The sequence below is a fragment of the Desmodus rotundus genome, chromosome 11 (genome assembly GCF_022682495.2).
Source record: "Desmodus rotundus isolate HL8 chromosome 11, HLdesRot8A.1, whole genome shotgun sequence".
Classification (NCBI taxonomy): Eukaryota; Metazoa; Chordata; class Mammalia; order Chiroptera; family Phyllostomidae; genus Desmodus; species Desmodus rotundus.
In genome coordinates this window covers 24419460-24440417 of record NC_071397.1, presented here as the reverse complement: position 1 = coordinate 24440417, position 20958 = coordinate 24419460, and the positions used below count along the sequence as shown (strand labels likewise).

Sequence of the window (20958 nt, the reverse complement as noted above, 5' to 3'; positions counted from 1 at the left end):
TTCAAAAAATGTTTTTCAAGTAAAATCCAATCTAGCCAGTCTTTTATTATTTTCAAGACCCTGTTTATGGTTAATATCCATATTGATTTGAAACTACATTGTAAACAAACTCTGAGTAAGTGCAGAGGGAAATGAATAAAATTATTTCTCAGTATCCTAAACAATTCCATAAATTATTCATTGAACTGCCCTTTTGTTTACATTTATTTAATGTTGGAGTGGAAAAGACCCTTTTTCCAAATGCATTGAGGTCTAATTGACAAACAAAAATTATGTACATTTAATGTGTACAACGCAATGATTTGGTATATATATATACATTATGAAAAGAACACCACAATCAAGTTAATTAGCACATTCATCACCTAACAGTCAGTTTCCTGTGTGTGTCTGTGGCGAGCACATTTCAGATCTGCTTGCTCAGCAAACTTCAGGTGGTGTTAACTGCACTCACACGCTGCACATCGAGTCCCCAGGACCTGCTCATCTCTGAACTGGAAGTCTGGCCCTGTGACCAACACCTCCCCACCCCTCCCAGCTCCAGCCCCTGGCACCCATCATTCTACTTTGCTTCCATCGGGTCAGTTTTTTTAAGATTCCAGATATAAGTGAGGTCGTACATTATGTGTCTGTAAAAGACCTTTCTAAGGGAAAATGCAAAATGCGTGGAGGAAAAATAAGATAAATGTGGCAACATATTATAAACGTCTCCATGTAAAAATAAAAACTTCACCATAAACAAAATTAAATAGCAAATATTAAACTGGAGAAAGTAGTTAGAATATACAACAAACAGCTAATATGCTCACTAGAGAAAAACAATACATAATAAGCGATCAAAAATTACAAATGACTAATAAATTTTAAAAGATGTTAAACCCCAATTAAAAATAGTAAACGAGTATCAATTTTATAATTTATTTCATTTAAAGATGAGACAGCCCTCGCCGGGTGGTTCAGCTGGTGGCAGCATCACCCCGTACACTAACGGGCTGCAGGTCCCATTCCAGTCAGGGCACACGCCTAGGCAGCAGGTCTGTGCTCCAGCAGGGGCCCGTATGGGAGGCAACCGACCGATGTTCCTCTTCCACATAGATGTTTCTCTCTCTCTGTCTCTGCCTCCCCCCCTTCCTCTCTCTAAAATCAATAGACATATCCTCGGGTGAGGATTTTATTTTATTTTATTTTATTTTGAAATGTGGATATTTGGTGGTTTTATTCTTTTTATTGTTGTTGTTCAAGTACAGTTGTCTGCCTTTTCTCACTGGTGATTTTATTCTAAGCAATGGAAAGCCACTAAAAGACTTTAGGCTGGAGGGTGACTTCATCAGATTTGATTTTATTAGTTATTTTTGGTTTTTAATTATATTTTATTGATTATGCTATTACAATTTTCCCATTTCTTTCTCCCCTTTATCCCCCTCCACCCTGCACTCCCCCTCCCACCAGCATCTCCATCCCCCTTAGTTCATGTCCGTGGGTCATACATATAAGTTCTTTGGCTTCTCCATTTTCTATACTATTCTTAACTTCCCCCTGTCTATTTTGTACCTACCATTTATGCTTCTTATTTCCTGGTCCATTTCCCCATTCTCCCCACTCCCCCTCACCACTGATAACTCTCCATAGGATCTCCATTTCTGTGATTCTGTTCCTGTTCTTTGCTTAGTTGTTTACTTAGTTTGTTTTTGTTTTTGTTTTTCAGTTGTTGATAGTTGTGAGTTTGCTGTCATTTTTCTGTTCATAGTTTTGATCTTCTTTTTCTTAGATAAGTCCCTTTAACATCTCATCTAATAAGGGCTTGGTGATGATGAACTCCTTTAACTTGACCTTATCTGGGAAGCACTTTATCTGCCCTTCCATTCTAAACGATAGCTTTGCAGGACAGAGTAATCTTGGATATAGGTCCTTGCCTTTCATGACTTGGAATACTTCTTTCCAGCCCCTTCTTGCCTGTAAGGTTTCTTTTGAAAAATCAGCTAATAGCATTATGGGAACTCCTTCGTAGGTAACTGTCTTCTTTTCTCTTGCTGCTTTTAGGATTTTCTCTTTGTCTTTAATCTTGGGTAACTTAATTATGATGTATCTTGGTGTGTTCCTCCTTGGGTCCAATTTCTTTGGGATTCTCTGAGCTTCCTAGACTTGTATGTATATTTCCTTTGCCTGATTGGGGAAATTTTCTTTCATTATTTTTTCAAATAAGTTTTCAATTTCTTGCTCCTCCTCTTCTCCTTCTCACACCCCTATGATTCAAATGTTGGAATGTTTAAAGTTGTCCCAGAGATTGCTAAGCCTCTCCTCATTTTTTTGGATTCTTGTTTCTTCAATTCTGTTCTGGTTGAATGTTTATTTCTTCCTTCTGTTCTAAGTCATTAATTTGAACCCCAGTTTCCTTCCCTTCATTGTTGGTTCCCTGTATGTTTTTCTTTATCTCACTTTATATAGCCTTCACTTCTTCCTCTATTTTTCAACCAAGCTCAATCAATTCTGCGAGCATCCTGATTACCAGTGTTTTGAACCTCTGCATCTGATAGGTTGGCTATCTCCTTCTCACTTGGTTCTGTTTTTGGAGTTTTGATCTGTTCTTTCATTTGGCCTGCATTTCTTTGACTCAGCGCACCTGTTATGTTGTAAGGGGCAGAGGCTTAGGTATGCACAGGTATTCACAGCAGGTCAATGACCAGTGTGCAGTTGGTCGGGCACTGATTGCCCTGCAGAGCAGAAGGGCATGGGTTCAACTCCCAGTGAGGACACATGCCTGGGTTGTGGGGTCAGTCCCTGCCAGGGTGCATAAGAGAGGCACCTGATCAGTGCTTGTTGATGCTTCCCTCCTCTCTTTCCCCTCCCCTCTCTCTAAAAACAAATAAATAAAATCTTAAGAAGACACGTACTTACATGTAGACCAACCCAGTTATAAAAGCAGAGTGAATGGATGGATGGAATCTACTGTAGAATACAAGTTCTACAAACACCATGTAGTTGCCATAAATAAGGAATTTACTTGTTTTTTTAAAAATCCAAATTCTGGCATTGTCCAGAAAAATTTAACAGGTTTATTTATAGTTGTTGTGAAATAGAACTGCTGGAATTTGTTCACTGAAACATTTGATGTGCATTAATATTTATGTCCCTGTATTCATATATTTTTCAAAGAATCACACACAAATGAACATGAAAAAAAACTGCCAACCCCTGATTTCTGTCCCCTACTTTCCAATTCCAATCAAATACTTAGGTACCTTTTGACCCTATGGAGCGGGGGGAATATATACACACACACATATATGATGTTCAGAACTACCAATAATAAGATGAAGAGAAAAAAAGGCTTTTTTTTAAAGAATGAAATGGTCACCATCATAGTGGATTCTTAAGCACGTTATCCACATTTGCAGGATGCTAGCTGAATGTCTTTGGGATAATTGTCACACATTTGGCATGGAGAGCACACTGGATGGTGTCTTCAAAAAAGCCAACCAGACAGACCTCACTTGCCTGCTGCAAAGCACCAATAGCTGTGCCCTGGAAGCGCAGATCTGTTTTGAAGCGCTGAGCAATAAATCACACCAGATTCTGGAAGGGAAGTTTGAGGATCAGAACAGAAGTTCAGGGGACTTCTGATAACGTCTAATTTCTCAGAGAGCAGAAGTACCAGGGCTGTAACGATGAGGTTTCTTCACTTGTCCAGTAGAGGGCACACTCACGCTGGCGGCTTTTGTAGCCAGTTGCTTCCTCTGCGCTTTACCACCGGTCGGTTTGTAGAGAGCATGCTTTGTACCTGCAATAGTGTGGAGTTACTCCCTTTTCTGCTTGCAACTCCCCAGCTAGAGATGGCGCTGGCATTAGAGAGCAACGGCGGCTTGGCGGCAGCTGCAAACACCTTACAATTCTTTTCATCCTCACCCGAGGACATTTTTTTCATTGCTTTTAAAGAGAAAGGGAGAGAGAGGAAAAAAAAAAAGAACACCAATGTGAGAGAGAAACACGGATTAGCTGCCTTCTCTTACCTCTCTGACTGGAGATCGAACCCTCAACCTTTTAGTCCAGGGGAGGAGGCTCCAACCAACTGAGCCACACCACCAGGGCCACGCTAAAATTTTTAATGAAACCTTTTATTTGCTTTATAAATTATGCATTGTCATTTGCTCTCCAACTAAGCTTTATTTGGAGGTACAAATTTACCTCACCTTATCTAAAAAAATGTGGCCATTCTTCAGGTGACTTATTAGGTGTTTTTGTTTTGTTTTAACTGAGATAATAAATAAACTTATGATAATAAAGAATGTGATCATAAAAAATGGGAAGTGCCAGTAGAAAAGTTAAGGGAAGATGCAGGAAGGAAATTCATCCTAACTCCTTATTACCCCATTTGGAACAAGGGGCCTGTTCCAGCATAAGAGCCACATGTGTTAATCTTGGAATACGTGGTGCCATGTATAGATGGACACAACTATTTGAAGATTGTTTTGATCACCATAGAAAATTTTCTTGACTTGTGATAATAAAAGTAATATCTTACAGCATTTTGTGACCAAAAAAGCATTTTTATATACATTATTTTCATTGCCCTTGTTTAAAACTTTCTGAATTAGGAACTATCCTAGCCCCAATTTAATGCATGGGAAACTAAGCCCAGGAGATTATGATTAAACAAGAGGATGTACCAGCATTTTGTGAGTGGTACCACAGGACCCAAAACCGAATCTCCCAGTTCCTGGATCAAGATTCTCTCAGGACCTAAATATTAAGAGATGAATTTGAAAGCACTTAGCAATTTAGATGACTGGTGTTAAGTACTCTTTATCTTCTGGATGTAATCTATTCATTTATTCTCAGTCTTTTTTTAAATGTCGACATGCCCTGGATGGTGTGGCTCAATGGGTTGAGTGCTGGCCTGCCAACAGAAAGGTTGCCAGTTCGATTCCCCCTCAGGGCACCTGCCTGGGTTGTGAGCCGGTTGGGGCATGCAAATAAATAATCTTAAAAAAAAAAAAACTTGATGTTATCTTCAATTGGCATTTCATATTTTCTCCAAATGGGAAGTACATTGCCTCATAAGACATGCCCTGGGATTTCATAAAATCTTGTGTGGGTGGAAAGCTGTATCTCATAGACTAGCACGAGAACCTTGATTTGAATAACAAATAAGCCTGAGTAAAGACAGATACCTCTGACAAGTTTTTTTTACAGGATTCTAAAACCTTTCTTATCAAATGGTGACCAGTGTTGGAAATTCTCTTATTGACACAACAACAAAATATTTACTGTATCAATGGCATGTGAAACATTACAGCAGAATGAGAGGTAGCTCTTATAACTGACATGGCATTAAACTTAATGGCTCCCTAAACTTAAGAGGTGGATCTTATGGTATGTAAATTATACCTCAATGATGTTGTTTCGAAACATTCAGGTTCCCACTCCTGGCCGTCCAACTTCAGCAGCAGCACAAGTTTAAGGAGAATTACACTTTCCTACAGTGTTTAAGAAGTTTTCTTCTGCCCTTGTCCCAGGCTCTCGATACAGTTTCACACTTTCATTTTGCACCTGAGTCAGAGGGTAATATTAAACTGAATTTCCGGGTAACGTCATTGACAGCTCAAAGCTGAAGTTCAATCTTTCCTTGAAAAATAGCATATAATAAAAATGTTTAAATGTTCAAGAAGCAAGTCCCAACCCAGAATTATAAATGTCATGGTGTTCGGAATCAATTCTAAAAACAAAATCTCAAAGCCACTCCAAGTGTCTTAACAGCTTAATGCTATTTTAAAAAATTATAAACTGTAAATGCTGACTTTACTTCCACTCCTCGCAGCTGGAGGTGGAAGGCATCGTCTGGGTACACAAGATGTCTTGTGCCAAGTAAGGAGGGAAGTGGGGCTTGATAAGGCTTGGACCCAGTGCTGGGCTTCCGGAAACTGCTAAAAGCCCTGCCTGCCTGCTCCAGGGACGTCAGTGAGCAAACACAGATGCAGCTGCACTCTAATCCAATTTCTCAAATGGGGCTGTAATAAGGCAGAGTTCAAGTCAGGCCTTGATGCTCCTGGGATGAGCTCTGATGCAACAGAGAAACAGTAAACTATTTCTGTTGCTAGTAGCCTAGGTTAAAAAAAAAAAGAAAAGAAAGGTTTGTTTAGTTCTAACTTACGTCCGTACGTACCTTTGTGTGGTACAAAGTGTTTTTAAGCAAATTTGACTTCATTTAAGTTGTTCTTTGTTTGACCTTACAGTGATGTCCTGACTGTGACTGAGGGTGATGGGCAACATGTTCTTTTAAAAACGCACAGTGTAGGAAAACCAAGTTACAAAACCAGATGTAGAAATGAGCAGCACAGACAGGAAGTCCAGTAGGAGCTCAGAGAATGGGGCTGTCAAATAGGAAATGCATCAGAGAATTATACTAAGTTCAAAAATGAGGCTTATTTACAACATAAATCTATCAGTGAGCACAAAATCTCCCTGATCCACAGTTTCCCAAATATTCGGTGGCTCACAGATACCTTCAAGGATCCGGTGAAAGGTCAAAGACCTTTCCAAGATTAATGCAGATGCCAGAAGAAAAGTGTGTGTTCCCAAGGCCTTCTCTCTACCACGTATGCCTAAAAGCGACAAGCAGTTTCTCTGACTTTTGCTACATGAGCAAAGTCACTCACACTTTAAGACACGTCAGACTGTTCACACTGGTGCAAGGGAGGAGAAGTACGCACCGATGCTGTGCAACAGAAAGGTTCGTTGCTCTTGGGCTTTCCCCGGTGGAAAGGTTACCGTGGGGCGGCCGTCCCAACGCCACGGCCCATCTCTATATTCTTCTCCTGGCTTCTTTGTGCTCCAACCGACCCTCTCGCTTAGAACAAACCTAATTTCTCTCCTGTGCTCAGGCAAAAGCAATTCGCTTACTGTATCCTCTATCCGTAGTCCAGGTTCATGCTCACCATCTCCTACAGCAACTCAGCTAAATAATTGCCCCCCCAACGTCTCCCTCTCTGCGAGGCACTGAGTGCCACTGTTAGCTTAATCCAGCGTTTGCCCCTCACCTGGAGAGCAGAACCGTCCGGACGGAGGCCCGCACAGGAGTGCCGGCACTTTTTTATCAGGAGGAGTTTCGTCTCACGCTTCCTATACCCTCCGAGATATCATCAGAGATAGGAAGGCCACGGGGAAACGTGTGCAAGCGTGTCGAGCCTTGACGTGCCATCACATTCCGCTACCGCGAGGTTCCCCCGTTCCGGTGCTTGTCTGTGTATTTTTCAAAGGCTCGATTTTTGCGTGTGTCATTTGACATCCAGTAAATTTTGGCAGGTAAAATGATATGCAACCTATCGCACTTACCTCCTTCTCCTAACTTGTTACTCAAACAGAAATAAATCATAAAGAAAAGCGATTTGACATGCATGCGGCCATCCAACACAACAGAGGTTTTAGGAGATTCAGCAGTAATTCCCTTTTCCTACAAAGAGCAGAGAAGTGAGTTATTATGCATGCAGAAGCGGAGTCCTTTAGGCAATGTGATCATCTCTTATTAAGTAACACATAGCTACTCCATTATTCATGACTTTTTTATCAAAGCACGTAGATTTCATTTTAAGTACTGTATCTGTGCTTTTGCTTATGCACAGAAAACCCACGAATCTGTTACCAAAACTTTCTTACAGATCCAGCTCAATAAATCCTCTGCAAGAACTTTCCCTTCCTGCTCTTATCTCACACTGAGGGTTTCAGTGCTTCACCCTCATTAGCCTCAGACATAGACAAGATTCCCTCTGATTTAAGACAATGAGAATATTTGACAGCTAAACTGAACAAGCAGATTAAGCAGAGATTATCTCTTCTGAGTCACAGTTTTTTCACTTGCACACTCAAGACTAATAATTGTAGTTATTGAGGGCATTAAATAAGTTACTACATACAAAGTACTTAAAGCCTGACACTAAGGTGAAGTCTTGATAAATGCTGAATATCATACAAATACATTGTTACCAAAAAATTACCTCCAAGTCCTTGGGGACAGAACTGTTTTCTGTTTTGTATTCACCCTGGTAACAAAGGGGAGTGGCTCACCATTGCTCCTTTTTTGGTAAATATTAAGTAAGCAAAAGAATGATATTCAAGTGATCTTCCAGCAAAGAATATTAAATTTTCGACCATCTCATTTTCAGTTAATTTTTATATATCCACGTTTATCCTAATCTCTACAAGTCTTCAAATTGGTGAATTAAAAGAAAATTAAATTCTTCATGTTGAATATCTGCTGTAATGAGAAAAATTAATCCATAGATATTTCTGAGCTATAAAATTGACAATAAAAAGCAAAGAATTTATTTGCATTTAGGAATTTACTGTATTTTGCCAGATATAATGCACACCCACATTTTTGTGAGTATTATACCTGGGATCACGTAATCATTATACCCATGTATAATGCACGTCTTTATTTTTCCTTCAAAAATTTTGGCAAAAAAGTGCACATTATTCATGGCAAAATACAGTAAATCCATTTCGTTCTAAGTGCACAGATGTAAAATAATGAAGTATATTAGTAAAAACACACTCCAACACTCAACTCTCAATTGCCCTTACAACCAGGTGTTACTCAAAATGTCTCACATTTTCTTCTGTGCTATCGCTCTATGTTTAGAGGCAGAAGAACACATAAACTATTCTTTATTTATTCCCAACTTAGGATGGCTGACATTTTTTAATGGACATGAGCTGAGAAAACAGTTCTATGAGTACTGCCAATGATTCCTCGCTCAGTATCTTTTGAATACTCTTAGCTATTGTAGAGGAAATGCTTCAGCCACTTGCCTGCTATGCTCCTTTGTCCGCCCAGAAAAGGCCCTTTACGCACTTGCTCTCACCTCTGACTCAGGGCTCCTCTCTGAATACCCCTTTCTCACCAACGGCACCATATTCTTTCAGCCAATTAATCCTGAAAGCCCCAAAGACTGCCATGAGGTTAAGAAACACAGAACGGCAGTTAATATGAGCACTCCCTCCCCTACTACTGGCCATGTAATTTGCTTAACTTCTCTGTTGCTCACGCTCCCCCTCTGCAAAATGAGCTTCTAATCGCACCCTCCTCGTAGAGTCATAAGGAGGATTCCATGAGTAAATACATTTGAAGTGCTTAGAAGAGTGCCTGGCACACGTTAAGCCTGAGTAAACGCTCGCCGTTACTACCGTCTTTCACCTCCTGCAGCGACACACTCACCAGACGCCTCTCACATCGACTTCAGCCTTCCCATCCTCAAAGCCATTTCTCGGTCCAGGCCTCTTTGTGTTCATCCACTTCCTTGTCCTAGTTATGACCCATTCATTTACTTACTTATTTATTCCCCAGATATTCAGTGAGAAAGTACAATACTCCAGGAAATGTTTTAGGCCTGGGACTACAGCAGAGAGTAAAACAGACCTCATCTCTGCTACCGTGGAATGAATTAATTAATTAGTCCCGTGGAATTAATGATCCAGTGCAGGGGTCGGCCAACTATGTCCTGTGGGCGAAATCTGGCCCACCGCCTGCTGCTGTGTGCACAGCTCTGTGGGGCTACAGCCACACCCATTCATTTGGGGATTGTCTTTGGCTGCTTTCAGTAGCGGCAGAGTGGAGTTATTGAAAAGAGTGTTTGTGGCCCATAAAGCAAACTTGAAACTGCCAAAGTTTGCCGACCCCTGTTCTAGTGGTAAAGATATAGTAAGACCCCACCAAAATTAGATTTACATCACTAGAGAGTTTATTGTTATATCATGGAGTCATCCCATACATACAGAATTAATATTCTTAATATACGCCTCATCCTTCACATCATTCCCCGTACGTCTGTCACTTAAAAGCCACCCTATCTCGGCCTGTTATTCAAAGCCCTGAAGCTCAGGTCTCCTCTACAGCATCATCTTCTACTGCTCCTCGCCCTCGAAGCACTCACTCATGTAGGCAGGTCTCACTGCCGAAGCCTTCCCCAACTCACTAAAATTGCTTAGGCACCCTTTCCATGGGCTTCCATGGTACTCGTTCGCACTTGGCACATTGTATTAACATTGTCTGCTTACTAATCAGATATCCCCCAAAAGCAGCAACTTCATGAGGCCAAAAATAAGGCCTTAGTGTTGTGACATCCCCAGTGCCATGTACAGTGGCAGGCAGTTAGCCTGTAAAGTTACGCGGGGGGCAAAGCAGGTTTACCGTTGCTTGTATGGAAAATAATACAATACTTTATAAATAATGACACAAGAACAAACTCTTTGTTTCATGTACTCACAACTGTAAACCTACTTCTACCTCACTCTGTGTATAAATACATTCTTTGAATGAATGCACATCTACCCTTCCTTTTTTCCTACTTTTTCCACTTTATGGACACCCCACCTCACACATATGCTTCTCCAAAACCTACTCTTCCTTAGGGCAGGAGAGTACTTTTGTGGTTAAAGGAAGAAATGTTAATGAAGTAATTTCAAGGGTTAAAAAAAATGTTGTTACACAAAGTGGAAAATAACAACAATCTATGTGAGATGTTTTATTATCTACATTTCGTAGGGTTCTAAAGAAGCCAGGGAGGAAAGAAAAAGAAAAATCATTCTAACGAAAATCTCTCTTAAAATATAATGTAAGGAAGTGGTATATGGTACTTGAAAGTGATTTTAAGTGATTTTTAAAATCTTTGTACGAGTACCTAGTTGCTTCAAACCTAAAAATTCTAAGAATTATATGAGGATTTATTTAAGATGCTATTTTCCAAATAAGTTTATGCCATCTGCATTAGATGTTAAGCTTAATGTGATTTAAGCTATACTTAACATAAAAATAAATATTTTACCATTGCCAAGTCTGTCTATAATGCAATGAGATTTTGTTCTTCCTATTTTTCCAAGTGACAAAAACAAACCACTAGGTGGCGCAATCATCATAAAAAAGTAATCACATTAGAATTTCAGTTTTATATAAAAATTCTGTAATATAAATTACTATGGTTTTTTTATTTTATGAAACTATTAAGACAATCCATTTTGTATAAAAGGTATTTACATATTTTGTGCTTTGTGATTGTCAAACAATAATCAAAGTCATGTAATTTTGCAGCAGGTTAATTTTGTATTTTGTTTTTCTCCGTTTGGAAAACCTTAACAACTTTTCACACTTTTATTTTGCACAACTATTAGCTTAGATACAGTTAGCATAGAAATTTTCTTCCATCCTGACCCACATAAACACCCTACTTAATGAGATGACAATATCCTCAGAGATTTTCGTTTGCTGTTACCATTTAGTGGATGTGCCTATGCCTCTCTCTGTAAATTCCAGACAGATGAGAATTTTTGTTTTAAAATCCTCCTACAACCATCCTCTAACAGTGCATGGGTGAACACGTGGCACGATGTTAATTACGTTCTCATCCGCCAAGTTATTCTGGGTTCCGAGGCACTTCTCTGTGCCGCTCCCCGGGCTCCCCCCGCAGGTGCCTCCCAGCGGTGCCGTACCCAGCACAGCCGTCTCAGCCAGGCCGGTGCTCACGCCCTACACATCTTTTGCCCATCCTGATGACCTAAGAGAGTGCTATGCACATAGTAAACACTAAAACAGCAACAATAATAATAAGTTTTGATGAAGTACAAATTTGATTAGATTGCCCAATACCAGAGGAAAATAAGGGAATTTGAAATCAATATGTTCTTTTTTTTTAATCCTCACCCAAGGATATGTTTATTGATCCTAGAGAGACAAGAAGAGAGAGAGAGAAACATGAATGGGAGGGAGAAACATCAATTGGTTGCTTCCCATGCGTGCCCCAACAGGGGATGGAACTTGTACCTTGTATGTGCCCTGACCGGGGGTCAAACCCACAAACTTTTGGTGTAAGAGACAATGGACCAACCAAGTGAGCAACCTGGCCAGGGCTAAAATCAATATGTTCTTGTGTGTTCAATCAATATGTTCAATATGCGAACGAGCAAAAGGCTGAGAATAGTCAAGACACTTGTGGACAGAGCAAGATTGCTGAGCTTGCCACCCTAGATTTCAACACCTGCTATTAAGTCGGAGAAGTTAAGACAGTGTGGTATTGGCACAAGGGTGGACCAACAGGCTAATGGACAGGACAGAGAGGCACAGGACCACGCATGAACGGACACGGCTCCCCAGTGGAAAACGATGAACGATGGAATAAAGATTGCTAGGACCCTCATGTCACCCACATGGAAAACTGTAATACAATCTCTACCCCTATCGATCACAGTAATTTCTGGTGTATGAAGACTTAAATGTAAAAGGGAAAATCCATAATGATTTTGGGAGACAACATATTGGTAAAATATGTTTCCAACCTTGGAATAGGGAAATATTTCTTAAGTCAGAAAAAATGCAAACCATAAAAGAAAATACTGAAATTTCAACAATACAAAAACAAGAATTCTTCTCACACTGACAAATAATGCAACAGGTAATGTATCAACATGGGTGAATCCCAAAAATATAATCCTGAGAGAAAGGCAGTAATTGAAGATTATATACAATGTCATTACATTTATATGAAGTTTAAGAAAAAGCAAAACTGAACACTATTTTCTTCTAGGTGTTTTGTGGCTTCAGGTCTTAAATTTTGTGATTTCAGGTCTTTAATTCATCTCCAGATAACGTTTGTGAATGGTAATAAGAGTCTAACTGCATTCTTTTACATCTGAAAATCCAATTTTCCCAGCATTTTTATTTTTTATTAATTTTTTTACCCTCACCTGACGAAAATTTTTTCTCCTTGCTTTTGGAGAGAGAGGAAGGGGGAAAGGAAGGGAGAGAGAGAAACATTGATGAGAGAGAGAAGCATCAATTGGTTGCCTCCCATACACACCTCAACTGGGGACCAAACCCGTAACCTCAGCATGTATCCTAACTGAGAATCGAACTTGCAAACCTTCAGGTTAGGGGACGACACTCCAACCAACTGAGCCACACCAGCCAGGGAAATTTTTCCCAGCAATTTTAGTGTTACGTTTGCTTAGAGAAAGTAGTGGAAAAATACATGTTAAGTGCTAAAAAAAAAAGTCTGTCTTGCCGTGGCCTTTTTGTTTAATCTCAATTTCATGAAACTCTTACCTATCATTTCTATAAAATGGTCAAGGCTGTTACTGATGGTTGCGGAGTGTTCATTGCCCTTACCTCCTCCGCTACATGGCTTATAGTGGGTCATACAGACGGACCCACCTAGAGGACATGTATGAGCTGCCTTTAGTCTCCAGAATCTGTGGGATTCTTTCAGCCTAACGGAAAAAAAAAACCCAAGATTAAAAAGACTTCTGTTTGCTACTTGCCCTATCTCAACTTGCTTACATTAGAAATTGTACTGCTGGCGATGCCTTTTCACTACCCAGCCGTGCTGTTAACGTCATCGGTGTCTTCAGTTTACCAGTAAGCAAGGACCATTGTAAGGAACTCAGAGCCAGTGACTGTGAGTGACCCAGGAGCCATGGATGTGTGTATTCATAAAGCAGTTCACTTAGGTCTCTCACCCTCTTTTTACACTGCTTAGGGGGAGGAGTCCTTTGCTTGGTCCTGGATTAAAACATGGGGAAGGCAGTTGAATTTTCTGCTTTGACTCCGTTAATAGACACTTTAATTCACAAATACACTCTCAGTTCATTCATTCAAAGGGTCTATCAAAATGTTAACAACACTCTACCCTTCAAGACTAAATCGAGCCAGGGCTTACGGCACGAATGGGAAGTCTCTGAAGGAGGTGCGAGCGAGCTACTGCCGCCCTCTCCCTAGCCAAGTGGTTCCTGACTCGTGCCCCACACCACGCCGGAATGGGCTTCACACTGTGGTCCAATGGTTTAGTGCTCTCCAGGCCTGGTGAGGATTTAAATTTAACTCTTCCTCCCATGTGCCCTGGTGTAGGGTGGACAGATTTAGGGGGGAAAATACAGGACACTTAAAATAAATTGGAATTCCAGATAAATAACAAATCATTTTTTAGTATATGTCAAACATTGCTTATTTGAAAGTCAAATATTGCATAGGATATACTTATACTAAAAATATATTCATTGTTTACCTGACATTTAAACTTCATTACGTCTCCTTCATTTTATGTGGCAATGCTACCTCTAGTGAGTCCATTAGAGATGCCCTGCTAGGCTGCTCCCAAGGTCACTGTCTCAACCCAGACAAGATCTCTCTTCAAACTGGGTTCTCCCTTTTACCTCTCAGATTCTGCCCCAGTACTTAACTGATTACCTTTACTCCCATGTTCTCCTCAGCTGCCAGGATACCCTCTGGCCAAGATCCCTTTCATATGTCCCAAATTAACCCCAGCTCAGAGGGCCACAATTTATCCTTGGGGTTTGCTGCCATGGCTCCATCTCTGGAGGGGTTTGCAGCTTCTTCTGCAGCCCAGGACCCTATGGCACAGAACACACAACAAGGCTTAAGGTTAGGAATCAGCAACTCCATTCACAGCCTTCCTCCTGGGTGGTACTGTGGGGTGGGGAAAAGGACTTACAATGCTGTTTTGTCCAAAGAAATCATTCTTGCACAATTTTCTTTCAATTTCCACATCCTGAACCTTTTTAAATCCTTGATGCGGATGGAGTCCAGTAATCTCATAACCAGTTATTAGCTCTTTTCTTTGACAATTTGGATCTTGGTAGTTTGAATTACAATTCACTTTGATAATCTTGGAACCTCAATCAAAATTGCCATGGTAACATCAGGACAATTGATACACCAGTATATGTCTGTCTCTACTCAAGTGCTCAAATATGTGGTCTTTTTCTCAACCTACAGCTGTGACTGCTCCACTGGGTGGAAAGGCGCCTTCTGCACGGAGACAGTTTCCACCTGTGACCCTGAACATGACCCTCCACACCAGTGCAGCAAAGGAGCAACTTGCGCCTCATTGCCTCACGGATACACTTGTTTCTGTCCTCTCGGAGCCACTGGAGTCTACTGTGAACAAGGTGAGGCAGAACTTGGACTCATGCTGTCCACAAATTTAAGTCGGTTTCCTTTTGGGAAAGTAAAATGAAATACATGGCTGGCCCAAGGTGTCCAGCCATGTAATATGAAAAATAGAGACATTTATTGAAGAAGATAAAAGAACCATTGTACATAAGACAATGAAGCCTCAGTCTCCTTCAAAGTAGGTACCTTGGGACCTCACACAGTTCTCCCAAACACCATCAGCTACCCTGTCATATTCTCCTGAATCTCGTCGATGGTCTGAAGTCTCTTCCCTTTCAAGTGATTTTAGTTTTAGGAAAAACCAGAAGTCACAGGGTGCCAATTTGAGCTGTAGGGGGCAGGCTGAGTCACCTGGGTGATTTGATGTCTTGCCAAAAAACTCTGTACAAGATGTGATGCATGAGTGAGCCTGTTGTCGTGATGAAGCTGCCAAACACAAGTTGGCCATAGCTGCAGCCTTCTGAGTCATCCCAATAGTTCCCATGGAGGAATGTTCAAGCTTAACACAAAATTTGATGCAGAATTGTTGCTCTACTCCCTCAGTCATTTTGAATGTGCTGGCCACACAGGACACATGCTCACTCAACTGCTTCTACCACCCCACTGACTAGTACAGTGAAGTAATCATTGTTCACGCATGTGCATTCCAGCCTACTCTCCTTGACTGCCAGGTTACATCCATGTCATGCAAACCATTCTCGTTATGTTAACAATGGCTGGGCTTTTTCCAAACTGACCTCATATATATCCTAATAAAGGACTACTCTCTTTTCTCCCTAATACATATGACATTATATTTCATAGATAAGATAGTCCTCACAGTTTGGTAGAACAAAAATACAACTTTGCTTTTAGAATTGTTTTTATTAACTCTAAACCATCTGTCTGTTTAGTTGAGGTGGTCTAGATGTTTTATGCTAAATGCAGTCCAACTGAGTGCACTTGTGTTCACAGCTCAATTCCAGAAGAAGGCTCACTCTCTGAGCTTCTCCCTTCTGTACCTTCCACTTTACTCAAAACTCTCAGGAGTAGCAAGAGGCACATACATTAGCTCCTGTGCAAAGGGAGAGAAATTTCAGGGATGAAGCCAGCCAAGTACTTAATTCAATTACTTATTTATTTATATTTAGATACTTGGGGGGTTTTATTATAAAGGAATTTTAGCACTTCTTTTTGAACATAGTATGGTACAAGAAATTTTGTGGCACAAATTACTACAAAACACAAGAACAGATACAAGGGATTTCAGGTACTACCCATGTATAATGCACATCCTTACTTTTCCCTCAAAAATTTGGGCAAAAAAGTGCGCATTATACACAGCAAAATTCCATAATAGAACAAGTTAGCATGAGGGTTAGCGATAGCAGCAAGAGGGCAGGCCAGACTTTTGCAGCTTAAAGGCACAGTGGATGATAAACAAATTCAGCAACACCATTTCTAGATCTTAGCTGTCCCTCATAATAGCCATTCCTTAAGTAAATAGAGCATAGGGACTAATGATGTAGAGGTAATATTTTATCAACAACTATCACACTCCAATTATCTAAGAAAGCATAATCATTAAAAACCAAATATCTCCAAAACTAAAATTTTACTTTAAATAAGTTTTCGAAGGTTAGGGTTGAAAAGAGCCTTAAAAAATCACTTAATCCCAATTCTTTCTACCTTAAAAAGGGGTTAAAAGCAAAACTACGAATGGGCAGGACTGAGGATTTAAGTCTTCACCCTGCCAGTCCAGTGAGTCCCCCATGATACTGTATCGGTTATACTCCACAATCAAAATATAAAAACTAGCAGTCACAGGAAATAAGTGGGAACTTGTACAGTCTATGGTGTGCAAAATCAGTCAACAAAATGTCCTTGTCCCTGTGCTTTAAATTGTCTTAGGTATTTGAAGTACGTGTATGTCTCTGAGAAGGAGGTTGGGGAAAATTTCTCATACCAGCATTCCAACTTAAGTAGTGAAATCTCATTTCATCTATGCCTTACTCCTGGAATGTCTCACTAATGGAAAACATGTGATCCTTCAAGTACCTTAAAACATTCACCTACAGCTGACAGAAAGAAAATCCATTTAAAGACAAGAAAAAGACATTTCCTGATTGGCATATATTCTTTTCCCTATGGCTTCATCCCAAATTTCTTTGGAATTCCAGGGAGGTCTCGTGCTGTGCTAATAAAATATGAATAGACCAATCACTTGAATCCAATGGCTTTAAGAATCACAGCCACCAAAAGTGATTCAAAATATCTGAGCCGAGTCCCCAGAAGTACATTAATCCTCAATGTTCACATTGTCTGGCTCAGGAACTAGCTCAGATGCGTGTTTTTAAACACCCAGGGGCCTAAACCAGTTTTAAAAATGAAACTAAAGATAAAGAAAGCTGCCCGCAAAAAGCAGCATCCGGGTTGGATATTTCACAAGGACTGTTAATCTTAAAAAGAAATCGTGACGGCCCTGGCTGGGTGGCTCAGTTGACTGGAGCACTGTCCCATACACGCGAAAAGTTGCGGGTTTCATACCCGGTTGACAATAGATCAACGTTTTTCTCTCACATCGATGTTTCTCTCTTTCTCCCTCTCTCTCTCTCTGTCTCTCTCTCCCTCTCTTTCTCTCTTGCTCTCCCTCCTTTCCTCCCTCCCTCCAATTCTCTAAAAATCAATAAACATATCCTCAGGTGAGGATTTTTTAAAAAAGAAGAAAGAAATCGTAATAGATTAAACTAGGGTAGAATATTTTGCAATCCATCTTAGTCATTAAAATATTCTATTTAGGCAGAATTCTGGTTTCCAATTATTTTTGCAAGATAGAAAATGCAACCAGTTTCTTTTCCCATAGACTCAAATCTTATTCATTTGCTCTTTTCTTCTATGTTATTGCTCTTTCTTGTTAGAATTTATGATTTACAAGTACACATATAACATTTCCCGAATCATACAATCTCTCCTCTCAATTTACTTTTTTTGCACATTATTGCAAATTGCTTTTTTTCTTGGAACAGGTTTATACTAAATTCTAGCTATTGTGTATCGCTGACACTCAGCCAAATGAGATTTCATAACGTGTGTTTTTAACTTTTAGCCTAGCAAATATTGAAAATGTTTCTGTTTTTCTTACATTCTCTCCCTCCATAGTGCAATTTTCCTTCCACTCATTTCTCATTCCCTAAGGTAAAGAAAGCCACGCACATGCTGGCATTTTTAAGCTTCTTAGACAGTCCTTGATTCCAAGAGTACTTTATGGTTCACCTAGCCCCAGTTTTCATTGCAATTAATTTAAGCTAATGGAGAACTTTAATTCTTCCTACTTCCTCACACATGATGCTCTCCTGCCAACCCTTTGGTTTTCCCAGTAATGGAGAAATAGGTCCATGGCACTAGAGAGGGCTATTTCAGACATCACCACGGGGTGCTGTTTTCAGGTGCTCATTTTCAGGTGCATTTAGCCAAGTGGGAATACGGCAGGTAATGCACAAGCTTTCTTCATAGGAAAAAAAGATAAACTTTAGTCTTTACTTCCTCACTTTCAATCCCATCATGATGATTAATAAGAATGTGGTTACGTGTATGCTAGGTCCCCTGTCTCTACAATTTTATAATACTTTTTAAAGGTAAAAAATAAGTAAGTGCTAGATATGATTCCTAGGAACACACATTTTAATTATTTAGGCTTCTTTCTGTGTTTCTCAACACAACCCATAAATCATGAGTGAACCCCAGGGAGAAAGTGAATTATATGTAACAATGCTAAGGTTCATATAAACATGAAGCTCCTTGAATATCAACAGGCATAGACGTTCCTGGTGAGTCTTCGTAGAAAAGAAATAGACACAAGTGCCATCTCCTAACCTCGGATTTGGACAAGAAAACTTCACTTTCCTGGATATCAAACTTCTCATATGTGAAAAGGGCGTGTGTGAAAATCTTTGCTGTAGGGGAAATTTTGGCCAAAGTCCAGGGATAGTCCATTCTCCTTGCCAACTACTAAATTAATGATTACTGCTTTTTATAAGGTTGTGAGAGGAAGGTGAAAAACTCTAAGAGACAGGCATCTATGACAGGTTTTCCTTCAACGAAGTTCTTTTTATTTCCTATTCAAGATCACATTAGTAACCACAAACCACTCACAGTGGATTTTCAGCCCACTAGTGTTCTACATGTTGAGCTATAAATACCCAATTTCCCATCTGACGAAGCAGCTCTGCCCACCTTCTTTAAATCTGAGATGATTGACAGTGATGAGATCCAACCACACACTTTACTTTCTAAAGTGGAAAACGGAGAGATATGCTCCCCCTAGTTTCTAATAGAAATATTAGAAAGTGCCAAGAGAACTAACATTCTTATGATCATAGTGGAAGATACAAAGATTCAAAATATCTCGTCATTTCATGTCCTTCATTCGTTAAAATCTATATAATTTATCTAAGAAAAACAGAAAGGGAAACCTGCCTGTACCATTCTCTTCCAGTAACCAAAGAATCTCAGAGGCAGTGGTCAGGAAAGCGCTATGGTCTGAGAGGCAGAATTCTCTACGTCTCCTAGCACGGCCTCATAACGGTTACAATGAGGAGTCGGGACAGAAGAGGCCAGCCCAGGACCTAGCCCAAAACAAGCACTCCTGAATATTAGCTCCCTCCTACAAGGAAAGAAAAAAAGTGATAGCTTGCACTCAAATTAAATGCACATCATGTCAACATATATATTCTGATCACTTTCATTTTTAAAATATGAATTAGTTTTAAATAGATTCTTAAGTTAAAAATACTTTAAACCTCCTATTTTTAAAAGATGATTTTTATTATATAAAGATGTAAAAAAATATTCAAACATGATGAATGGAGTAGACACTAGCCTTTTAAAATGACTAAGTAAATTGTTTTTAAAAAAGAAAAAATACTTATTCTCTACAGTAATATAACAGATTATTAAAAATTTTTAAGTATTTATTGAGAAACCACTCAGGCCATATGGAGAAATCCAAAGCACTGTAAGATAGGTTTCCTTCTTTCAAAGAACTAACAATTTAGGTGCAGACCAGGCAAAAGTCTGTGAGAACTAAATAAAAGTATACAATTCAGATAACAGTTCGGGGGGTAATAGAAGAAATATCCCAGGGTATTGAACGCTTTCATTGTTAGACAGATTGTTACACAAATGTTAGACAACTCGCATTACTTCTGGCTAGTGGAACCTGAGTAATTAGAAAGCAATGACATTAAGTTAGGTACCAAAATGGATAAAATTTGGATAGACCCACACGGAATGGTGAAGTAGCTTTTCTAAGACTGAGAACCACTTCAGCAAAACCTGAGGAAGAATGCAAGGGTGTGCTAGCAAATGTGAGTAAATCTCTTCATCAAAAAAAGGAAATTTATGCTAGGTAAGGTCTAAGTTATTAATATACCTCTGAGAAAAGAAGATAAAGGAGAAATGCCAGTGACCGTGGATTTAAAAATCACCAGAACTTGCTTACTGAGCTGGAGGGGCTGTTCAATCTATACTTGTGAAGTGGACGATATAATTATTCAAGGCTCAAAACCTGAGTAACACATGTGCATAATCACTGTAGTCTCCCAGAGTTCTGTAAATAAGCCTTGAGACTCCTGAAACTACCATAAATCTTCCAACTCAAGTTACCTGACTTTATCATTTAAGACACTTCCAAATAGCATCAGAGACTGCTCACAGTAAAAGATACTTATGTTTGAAAAGTGGCTAGAAAGATAAAATACGCCGTCTTCCCAAGTGATAGAAAGTGAGAGAAAAGTGACAGAAAGATAAAATACTCCCTCCTCCCAAGAAAAGAAAGAGAAAAGGGAAAAGAAGGCAATGAATGGGAAATGGCGGAAGGGAAGGACAAGCCAGATCAAACAGGCTAGTCCAAAACGTGGCATGAAACTGAGTATAAAACTAGCTTTGGGCTTCCCAGAAGTTGTAGTAAAATGTAAAATAGAGCAGGTTGCTACTCAATTATTGCCTAATTTTAAAAAAGCACACCA

At 39.7% G+C, this 20958-nt stretch overlaps 1 protein-coding gene across 1 annotated transcript in view; it reads left to right on the top strand.

Moving 5' to 3' along the window:
• Positions 1–20958, top strand: part of EYS (eyes shut homolog) — a 1562674-nt gene that overhangs the window by 1520414 nt on the left and 21302 nt on the right. The window contains 4 exon segments of the mRNA XM_071219700.1: positions 1450–1466; positions 5849–5862; positions 6916–6951; positions 14777–14949. Coding sequence (XP_071075801.1) covers positions 1450–1466; positions 5849–5862; positions 6916–6951; positions 14777–14949 — 240 coding nt within the window.